At 39.6% G+C, this 11,557-nt stretch overlaps 1 protein-coding gene across 4 annotated transcripts in view; it reads right to left on the reverse strand.

Moving 5' to 3' along the window:
• ptpro (protein tyrosine phosphatase receptor type O) overlaps window positions 1–9,594 on the reverse strand; it is a 75,932-nt gene extending 66,338 nt beyond the window's left edge. For 2 of the 4 annotated variants that reach the window (XM_033614754.2, XM_033614752.2), the window contains exon 1: window positions 9,156–9,584. In XM_033614754.2, the coding sequence (XP_033470645.1) occupies window positions 9,156–9,206 (51 nt within the window). In that variant the 5' untranslated portion in view covers window positions 9,207–9,584. Of the gene's footprint in view, window positions 1–9,155 lie in introns of all 4 variants that reach the window. The other 2 variants (XM_033614753.2, XM_033614751.2) reach the window with 2 other exon arrangements.
• Between the last annotated feature and the right edge of the window lie 1,963 nt (window positions 9,595–11,557).

The raw sequence follows: 11,557 nt of genomic DNA on the forward strand, positions 1-11,557 counted from the left end.
ATAAAAATCTGTCAGGAGCTGCAAAACATTTTTGAGCCTTACAAGGAAGGTAACACATCCTATCAACCTATCAACTTTGCTTTTAGGCCAAAATGAGAATCATGCAGTACCTATGTTTTAACACAAGGTGGCTACTCTACAGTTATTCATGATTATTTTGTAATTTAACTTTGCAGTGTTGGCACTGTACCAAACAAATCTGTCCACCCTCTCTTAAATTCTCTACATTCCTCTGGGACTTTTACTTTTACGGATTAGGAATCCATAGCTAGCTTAGCTAAGAAGACTCAAGACTTTACACCGCTAATGAGGTTCAGCAAAATTCAGAGGAAACGGTGCCAGGCCGTTGACGTATGACGCACACACAAAGGTTTTAATTTTTTATTCTGTTTATAGGTTACACATTTTTACAGCAGGAGAATGTGAGAATTTCTTTAGGTCTACAACAAAGATAAATAAAAAAAATTAGCTACTGGAGAGGGGCTAAAGAGCCGCAGGTTGCCTACCCCTGGTCTAAGCAAGGAAATCTCGGGTCTTACTTTTCGCCATCTACAGTTTTTTCTGTAGCTAAGCAACCACACTGCAAAGTCGCACGTGCATGCCCAGTGTAAATGCTGATGTGATATGCATTTTCAGGCGTGCAAATAGAAATGGAGATTACTTCTGAGGGGGGAAACCTGCAGGCCTGTCCTCCAGCTCCGGCGTTCCATTTGCGCTCGCCGTAGTGTGACTGACTTGCACGCCAATCACCACATGTTGCTAACAGCGTACAGCTCAAAGTGTCTGGCTCAAGCTCACTCTTGTGAACTTTGGTTCCACATTTCATGCATCACTTTACATCCTGTGTGTTCTGTGTGCAGCTGCGTGCACTCTACCATGATGGTCCGACAGTCAGAGCTGCACTAATGACTCAGTCACATCAGTGATGATGAAATGTTTTAGGTCCAAACAGTATTTCGGAGATGACGGTGAGTTTGAGCGACTGGTTACGAAACAACAACAACAACAGCTGCAGTATCAGAGAGTCACAGTGGCTCATCACTCAGCTTATCTTGGAGCACGTTGGTATGAAGTTCTGGTCTGTTGAACACACTGAGTTTAAGCCTGTTATCTCTCAGCTTCAGGTTTTTGGCAGCTTCAGTAGAAACTGTGTTTTCTTCTGATCTCAGAAACAGGAAGAAGCTTGGAGCGGATCATCCTCATCTGCTTTCACACGCTGGATTTGGTGCTTTTCCTTTCCCTCTCTTGTCCTTGGGTACATAAAGTGTCCAGTCTTTGGTGTATTCTCCCTTAATGACCTGTTTGGGCTCATTATCCCGCCTGGCAAACACAGAAAGGACTCAAGGTCTCCAACATGGCACCACACCAGAGAGCTGGCAGCTGCTTTGCTCTCCGTTAGCAACATTATCCATGAAGCTCCGAATGAGACGAGGTTCGGCTACATGTTGGAATCATGTTTAAAAAGATTTTCCGTCTCATGGTTTATTTTCTCAAGTGAATCTTTTCTTCAAATCAAGAATTACTTTCCTCAGCAGCTGTTTGTAATAATGAAAAACCCTGATTTGATTTATTTCTCTAACATCCAGATGACAAAGTGATGATGCTCGACAAGGTGTCTGTAGAGTCTATTATTTTCTATATGAACATCATCTACAGTTAATAAAACAAGCAGAGACTTTGTGTTTAAATCCTTCATTTTTTACAGTGTGCTGGAAGCCAATTTAACCTGTTAGTTACCTGCTAACGGAGTAGAAACTCAGCAGTTATCAACTGTTGAAGCTCCTCCCACACAGCTCTTTAATTTGTCCCCCATTCACTCGACCAATGGTGTTTTAACTGATTATGTATTTAACAATAAAATGCATTGGGACCTCACGGTATGGAGGCCCATTTGTGACAGTGTGAAGGAAAAAAAGATCCTGTAAACTCGTTAAAATGAGAAACTGTCAAAATATTGACTTAATATCTCAAAAAGTGAGAAATTAAACTAACTCAGTTTTTGATAAAGTCTGTCATTATTTTAAGATACCAAGTTTTGTTTTTTGTTTTTTTGTTAGATAGTTCAATTGTCATTATTTTGAGAAAGCTTCTCACGCTTTTGCAAAAGTTTCCCTTGCTGAAAATGTGGCCCATCAACGAAAAGTCTGCCCCAGTTGAATTTGTAATTGAATAGCTCTGTATTAGACCATTGTTTCTAGAAAGTTTGTCTTTTTTTTAGATATTATTTGACTTTAGAAAGCTTCTCATTATTTTTGCAAAATTTTATATATTTTGAGAAACTAAGTCATTTTTTTTGCTTAAGTTTCTCGTTATTTTGAGCTATTAAAGTCTTTATATCGTAAAAAAGTTTCTCATTATTTAGAGATACTTAATCATTTTTTTAGAACGTTTGTCATCATTTTGAGATATTTTGTCATTATTTCTAAAAACTTTCTGTTTTGAGACATTACATTTTTTTTTTTTTTAAAGTTTCTTGTTATTTCTGTAAAATTTTCTCATTATTTTCAGAAGCTAAGTCATTTTTTGAGAAGGCTTCTCATTCTGTTGAGAAAGTTTCTCATTACTTTTGAGATATTAGACCATTATTTCTGAAAGGTTTCTCATTGTTGCAAACTTTTCTCTTTATTTTGAGATGCTGAGTCATATTTTGAGAAAGTTTCTCATTATTTTAAGAAACCGAGTTCTTTTTGTGGTTTTTGTTTTAGATTATTAGTCATTATTTTGAGAAAGCTTCTCACGCTTCCGCAAAAATTTACCCTGCTGAAAATGTGGCCCATCAACATTTTCTGGTTGAAAAATCTGGCCCAGCTAAATTTGTAACTGAAAAGCTCTGTATTAGACCATTATTTCCAGAAAGTTTGTCATTATTTTGAGATACAATTTCATTTGAGAAAGCTTCTTGTGATTTTTGCAAAATTTTCTCTTTATTTTGAGAAACTACGCCATTTTTTTTTTTGCTTAATTTTCTCGTTGCTTTTTTGTAAAACTTGTAAAAAGTTTCTCATTATTTTGAGATACTTAATCATTTTTTTTAGAAAGTTTGTCATCATTTTGAGATATTTTGTCATTATTTCTAAAAAAACTTTCACATTATTTTGAGACATTACATAATTTTCAAAAAAGTTTCTTGTTATTTCTGTAAAATTTTCTCATTATTTTCAGAATCTAAGCAATTTTTTGAGAAGGCTTCTCACATTTTTAAATACGTTTCTCATTATTTTGAGATATTAGACCATTATTTCTTAAAGGTTTCTCATTTTTGCAAAAATGTTCTTTTTATTTTGAGATACTGAGTCATTTTTTGCAAACGTTTCTCAACATTTAAAGTTATGAAGTCACTTTTTGAGAAAGTTTCTCATTACCTGATCAGGCAAGTGGTAAGAGAGAATGAAACATTGTTTTTTCTGGAGCTGATGATCTGTCTTTGATGAAAGAGTTGCACATGAGCAGTACTGATAGGGCACTTGCAAGAAAGTGTGGTGGGTAAAGTCAAAGTTTATGAGTTGAAACAGAAGCGAGCCTGAGATGTGTTCAGGGGCAAGGAGAAGGTGTCCTTGTTCTGATTCACATACTTTAAGATTAAACCTGACAATTAACTTTAGTCTTTGGTTTTATTTGATAACTGCTAATAAATAAAACTATTTTTATCGGGATGATCTGGTGACCTGTCCACGATGTAGCCGAATGAATTTTTATTGGGGCAAGTAAAAGCTGACTATGAGGAAGTAGATTTCAAGCCCACTTAACCAAGTTCTGCAGCCCACATATCTGCAGCATTCAGGGGAAAATTTGAGGGTAGGAATTTATGATTCATGTGTTATCATAGAAAAACACCTCCACACAGATTAACGTTCTTATCTCTAAGCCTGACTCTTCACCTGAAGGTCTCGTGTCTCTGTTAGATTTAACCAGCAGCTCTCAGTGTTTGGATTTATTATGTTAATGACGTCATTATCAGATGGTTGGAGTTGGAGGTTCGATCCCCAGGTGGTGGATGAGTTTAACCCTCTGGTCGCCTGAGAGCATTAATGAGCTCACATGGTGGTAAGACAGTCATTATCACACTAATCACCATCAACAGCAGCAGCATCACAAATCACACACACACTCCTCATTGTGGTTTTACGAGCACCAACTGCTGCTGTCACATGTCACAGATAACAAAAACACAGTGTGAACACTTCCTGTTGTGTCCGGATGAACTGCAGCAGATCGCACATCGATGAAACCAAACTTTGACCCCAAACCTGACCTCAGATCCAAAGCTAACAGGATTGTCAGTTAGTAAGCTCGTTAGCTCGGTCGCTAACGGGATAATAAGTCTGTTTAAACTCTGACACAGGAGCTTCAATAAATCTGGATGGTGACACGCGGCTATTAATCTACGAGAGCGTCCTCCATGTTGGACTCTCCGGCTCTCCGTCCACTCACAGCTCCTTCAGATAAAACTGAACAGACCAAAGAAAGAATTTAATAACACGCTGTCAGTTTATCTGCTAGTAGGAAATCTGGATTTGTAAAAACTCTGGTGCTGAAACATCTCTCCAGATGTTTTACATCTCCATAAACTGAACATATTTGGGTTTTAAACTGCTCCTTGGACGAACAAAAAACAAGTGAAGACATGACCTTGGCCTCTGACGGACATTTTCAGACATTTACCAGGTGTACAGCTCTGCAGGTGACGTTTAATTCATTACTGTCTGGGCTCAATTAATCAAGAAAATAAACTCATACGATATTTCCACACGCTATCTGGTATATTGTCACCAGTGGCGTAAGGTAGGGCCCCAGCGCAGTTTATATTCACGCCCCTGATTATAACAATATGTGACATCAGTTTGTCTGAAACCTCAGTATGAAACCTGCAGCGCATACTAGGGATGTCCCGATCCAGCTTTTTCACTTCCGATCCGATACCGATATTACAGCCTTGAGTTTTGGCCGATACCGATACCGATCCAAGCGCATATTATACATATTCACTTATTTTGTTGTCAGTCATGTTAGAAAAGGTTTGACCAAGCAAAGAACAACTACTTAATCAGGTTAGTTAGAATGATCCACAACAGTTGGTTTGAGAAACTGACCTGTTTATTGTTAACAGGGTTAAATAAACAAACTTTAAACTTGAACATTAACATTAAATAAAAAATATAGCTGGTTTGCTTTGGCTTCTTTGGCCCCTTAATAAATAGAAAATGAATCAACACAAGAAATCTTTAAAATGTCTAACAATGAAATTAAAATAGCAGCAAGACTCCACACACTTGTGCTTTGCTCCCCTAATAAATAAAAAATAGATTAACACCACAAGACATTGTTGACATTTAACAAACAATGCAGCCTTTCCTTTCCAGTTATTTTAGTAGTGTTTTTGTAGTCCATCCTGGCTCCAGTTTCACTAATTGTGCCCAAAACAGTGCCATCAGTGCTCTTTACTTAAATAGTAAGAGTGTAAACCAAATAAAAATATCACTCTCAGAAAACCAGAGCAGAAAACAAATAGTCAGTTAACTAAATTGACCGCTACTCTTCCTACCCTCTGTGTGTCTGCCGTCTGCATGCTGGCCTGGTGGATTGATAGTAAGAGCTGGAGCGGACCACTGGAATGGACTGCTTGAATTGCGGAGCACTGGGCTGGCCGGTTCATGGATCGGCATTTTTCCATGCAGTCCGATCCGATGCCGATGTCCATTTTTTGCTAATATCAGCGGCCGATACCGATCTGAATATCGGATCGGGACATCCCTAGCGCATACAGTTTCTAGTGAAATATTACAGTATACAAAGACTGGACACTACGACGGCATAAATATCCCACAATGCAATGTGGTAATGACAACAACATTCATCACAGACAAAGGCACACAACGACCAAGACAACTCTGTCAGTAATGCTTAAATTCAACCTTAACTACACAATTTTGCTTTCCTGTTGATCAGTGTAACATATTTGTAACATTATTTTTGAAGTACCAGTAGAGCTGAGGTTAGCATGGGTTACCATGGTTACTAGAGCTGGGTTTCAGTACTCAACCTAAAGGGGGCGATCACACAGAAATGAGACGCTGGAGACGCGGACGCTTCAAAGATGCCTGAAACGCTGGAAGCTACTGCCGTCTCAAAAAGTTGAAAATATTTTAACATTTCAGCGTCTACGCACGTCTAAAAAGAAGCGTCTACAAAAACGCACGTCTAAAAAGACGCCGGGAAAACAGCTGTCTAAAAAGACACTTGAACGCCGGTCAGACGCGCCGTATCATAGGAAAACAATGGTTTTACTGGCATCGCGTTTCTGGCGTTTCATCTCGGTGTGATCGCTCCCTAAGGTATCAACAGAAATAACCCAGTGTCAAGAAATATCAAATAAGGGTGTGCCATATCATCTCATTTACGAAAATTCATATCGTGATGCTCACGATAATTGGACTTGTTGACATATTGATGTCTTAAGTACTATTCAGACAGGATTAGTTTTACATAGGGATGTGGACTAATGTCAGTTTACCACAGCATGTCTGTAATGTAAATGTCCGATTCCATTCCCATGTGGTCTCCCACGTAGAGCTTTACGATTAGAAGAATATCCGCTATCACGACTGCCGACAACACCAAGTGCTTCTTCAAGCTCCTCCATCATCGGAAAAACGCGGGGAAATGGTTGTAAACAGGACGTGACAAAATATTTACATACGTTTCTACAGAGGATTGCGTTCGCACGGGATAATTATTACCCGAGGTATTTTCTCCAGATCCCTGGTAATAATTACTTAACTCCACGTCTCCACGTTAAACTAATCCCGTCCGAATAGGGCTGTACTGTTACCCACGGCAACAACGAGCATGGCTGAAAATGAAATTATTTCCGACCCTGCGGTGGTTCCAAAAAGAGGAGCAGCTTCAGTAGTGTGGAATAAACTGTGGCGTCCTGAATGTTTCATGAGGCAGCAGCACAGCGTCTCTCCCTCTCCTCTCTCGCCGTGTCGCCAGTGATTTTGTCATAAACATTTGGTAATGCAAACCTACATGTAAAAACTCCATATATGTGAGTGTGTGATAGTTGTGGTATCATAGCAGCCTGTCACAGGTTACAGCGTGATGATTAGAGGAGAAATGGCAGAGCATAAAGGTCCAGGTGGGAAAACATCTCATTTAGGATTAGGTTCGTCCCCAAAGAAATCCAGAGCATCAAATACTTCATTTTGTGCCTTAACTGCATCAATCTACGGTGGAAACGTCACAGCACACACCTGCTTCAACTGGTACAGTATCTTCTTCCTGTTTCATAGCAGACCAGTTACAGGTGCTTTGAGGACACATACAGCCACCACCTACTTTACTGAAGGAACTGCTGCATCAGTGAGTCACGTTCTGGCACTCTGTCATCGAAAGACTTTCATGTTTTTATTGGAAGGTGCAAATGCTTCAAATGATCTGAAGTCCGAGGGGGGCGTGTCCCCTGAGTCCCCCCAGGATCTACGCCTGTGCTGCTCCTGGTTTCATTTAAATCAGTGTCAATAATGTCACACATATTTGTGTATATATACTTCCTGTTTAGGCATATAAATGATGTTTATGACTGGGAACTTGTACTGTGAACCTTTGCACATTCCTGCACACAACTGCTCAGATTTTCTGTCTTTTTTCAACATATATGTTAAGAAAAAACACAAGAGAAGAAAATGTCTGCTTAAGTATTTTTGTGTTTTTGTTTAGTTTTATAACCATTATTTATTTTTTATGTAATGCCATATATTCTGTACACGTTTGTGTACCTTGTTAAATGTTTAAAATCAATAAACATATGCTTAAAAAAATCATAAGCTGTTTTAAGTTTTCAAGCTTCCTTTAGTAACTTATTTTTATGTCTGTCTTCTACTGATTATTTTGTTTATTTGCTACTTATGTTAAAAATAAACTGCTGAACTAACTCATATTTTTATCGTCGATTTTTGCTATTCTATCCATGTTTCCTGTCTGTTTTTGCTTATTTATCTTTTATTTCTCCTCCTATGTTTATTCTTTATTTTATTTTTATTATTTTACATATGTATATTTTTTCCAGTGTATTTATTTTACATTATCAATATTTTGTATTCATTTATTTTGTAACAACTATTATTAGTCACGTTTTTTGTCTGTCTCCTACTGTATGATTATTTTGTTTATTTGCCACTTACATGTTCAAAATAAACTACAAAGCTAACTAACTCATTTTTTTATTGTCAATTTTTCCTATTTTTTCCGTGTTTCCTGTCTGTTTTTTTTATTTATCTTTTATTTTCTCTTCCTATGTTTATTTCTGTGCACCAAACAGAGACAAATACCTTAAATTTGAAAATTTACTTGGCAGTAAACCTGATTCTGATCATATTAAAATACTGCGAGTGGGTCACTGCAAATATTAATATAAATATTATTAATGTCATGAAGCAGCAGAGACAGAGACTGCTACTAACTCGTGTTTTTATTGTCAATTTTTCCTATTTTATCCATGTTTTCTGACTGTTTTAGCTCATTAATCTTTTATTTTCTCTTCCTGTGTTTATTTCTTTGCACCAAACAGAGACAAATTCCTTAAATATGAAACCTACTTGGCAATAAATCTGATTCTGATCATATTAAAAGACTGACACAGAGCCCTCTGCAACACACAACCTCAATTACCTCCAAAAAACACCACAAATATTAATTTAAATATTATTAGCTAATGATATGAGGCAGCAGAGACACCGGCACCAACTCCTGCAGCAGCTGTGGATGTGAAACCATGTTGTTCAGACAGATGAGGTTTCTCTGGTGTGTGTGTGTGTGTGTGCGTGTGTGATCCTCAGTGATGCTGACAGACATGCAGGACTCAGTGAGGCTGCAGCCGACTGACCCACTTTCTGCAGGACAAAACGAGCTGCTGGCTGCCTCACTAACCGACCTGCGGTGCCACAACGCGTCCGCCTCACCGACACATCCACCGACACACACTCCAGCCATCACTAATCACCTCTTACACAACTTCTCCATTAACCCAGATCCATTTTATCTGCTGTGTTTTCCACAACACAAAGCCTCACACACAGACTGGAGCTGCTGCTGCTGCTCATCCAGACAGGCGGCCACAATCACTCCACATTCAGCCCAAATAAAGGCGTCCTTACCGGGGTAAAGCAGAGCAGCCCCAGCGTCAGAAGCAGCGGGGAAAGTAGCATGGTGTCTCCGTGTCAAACAGCGTCTCTGTGCTCCGGGTTTGTCCTCTCAGTCTGCTGCGCATCCAAACAATGGCGATTTTTCTGCTGCATCGGAGCGCGATGCTCCCGCTCCGCGCACGGATTCAGTTTGCGCTTCGTTGCCGCTCCGCAGCTCCTAACTGCACGCCATCGCCTTCATCAGCCTCTTCGTCACTGTCGTTGTTATCATCACCTGTAGTGCGTTTCGCAGCTCGAACCCGGACCTGCGGTGGTTGAGAGGAATCAGGCCGGGCTCCGGCGTCCACGCTGCGGCCTGGAGACGAGCAGGAGGTCGGTGTCGGTCAGCGGTGATGAAGCTGCTGCTGCTGCTGCTGCTGCTGCGCGGCGTCGCCCCGCCCTGCGCTCCGGAGGCTGCATGGAGACACACACGGGTCCTCCCCCTCCTCCTCATCATCATCATCTTCATCCTCTCCAGCATTACAGCATGCACTCACTGGGAACCAGCACGAGACATTAGAAGACACCGAGAAACACCTTTTATAACCAACAGACAGACTGAAGAGTGTCTGAATATATTTACTCAAATACTGAATTTAATAACCTACAAATATGAGATACTTATACTTTAAATGAGTATTTACATTTTCTGCCACTTGATATTTCTACTCCTCAACACCTCAGAGGGAAATGTTACAGTTCTGACACAATCTCACTCCCAACGCGTCAAATATTGACGCTTGGTCACTCAACAGCCATTTTATTAGGTACACCTGTTCAACTGCTCCTTAACGCATCACGTGGCATCAGTTCAATGCATTTAGTCATGTAGACATGCTGAAGTTCAAACTGAGCATCAGAATGATGAAGAAAGGTGATTGAAGTGACTTTGAACGTGGCATGGTTGTTGGTGCCAGACGGGCTGGTTTTTACTGGGATTTTCAGCACAACCATCTCTAGGGTTTACAGAGAAAACATCCAGTGAGCCAAAATGCCTTGTTGATGCCAGAGGTCAGAGGAGAATGGCCAGACTGGTTCAAGATGATAGAAAGGCAACAGGAAGTCAAATAAGCACTGGTTCCAACCAAGGTGTGCAGAAGAGCATCTCTGAAGCAACAACACCTTGTCCAACCTTGAAGCAGATGGGCTACAGCAGCAGAAGACCACACCAGGTGCCACTCCTGTCAGCTAACAACAGGAAACTGAGGCTACAATTCACACGGGTTTTCTCACCAAAACTGGACAATAGAAGATTGGAAAAACCACATTCAGATGGAAGCATGGATCCATCCTGCCTTGTATCAACGCTTCAGGCTGCTGCTGCTGGTGTAATGGTGTGGGGGAGATTTTCTTAGTACCAACTGAGAAATGTTTCCAGCACCTTGTTGAATCTGTGACACCAAGAATTAAAAAGGGGGTCCCACCTGGTACCAGCAAGGTGTACCTAATAAAGTGGCTGGTGAATCTATGTCCTCAAAAAGGTTTTTCTTTCTCTTTTCATTTTTTTTAAATGGTCAGTGTTACCCAAAATAAAATGATATGCTTTTTCTACATAAGCTACATTTTTATCAGACATGCAGTGATGATTGTTGGATAATGATTATATCTGTGTGTTTGACATGTCATGTTATTTGTAACACGGATTCTCTGTAATATGTAATATGATCATTTACAGACACCGACTGTTATCCTGTCACTCCCACACATACAGTTCATTTAATTTTAATTAAATCTTTTACATTTTTATCAGTGTAACTGTCTGATTTTATTTCATTATGGTCCCGATTTGTATGTGTGTGTGTGTGTGTTCCTGATTGAACCATGTAAAGCGCTTTGTAACTTTGTTTTAATGTATAAAGTTTATCACAATTTTTATTTCCAAGGCTGAGTTTTTTTATATTTAATATTTAATTTCATGTCTTCACTGGTTTGTCTTACTGACTGAAACACTGCTCTGCTGCTCTCTGTCTGTCTTCACCTCTCTCATCAGACCTGAGTGACGTCATGTGTTCATGTTTAAACTGTTTGTTCAGGTTATTCATGACGTCAGTCTGCCCCCTGCCGGCTGGAGCTGTGAACACACGGCAGAACGCCCCCTGCAGGTGAAACGACTCATGACACCTGCAGAGGAAACAATCCAAACTCCAGCTCTTACATGTGTTATATTTCATTTTTAGATTTTAACTTCTGCACTGTTTCATGTCTCCGATTCTCACTTTTACTTGTAAGACTTTTTTTTTTATATTTAATGAGAACTGTTGGAGGAAGCTTGAGGTCAATGACTGCTTCTCCAAAGCTGCTGTGCATGTGCTTATACATAACTTAATCATAAATCTTTCTGCACAGTTTTATTACTTCTAATTCCCAACATATCT

The sequence above is a fragment of the Epinephelus lanceolatus genome, chromosome 23, assembly GCF_041903045.1.
Source record: "Epinephelus lanceolatus isolate andai-2023 chromosome 23, ASM4190304v1, whole genome shotgun sequence".
Taxonomy (NCBI): domain Eukaryota; kingdom Metazoa; phylum Chordata; class Actinopteri; order Perciformes; family Serranidae; genus Epinephelus; species Epinephelus lanceolatus.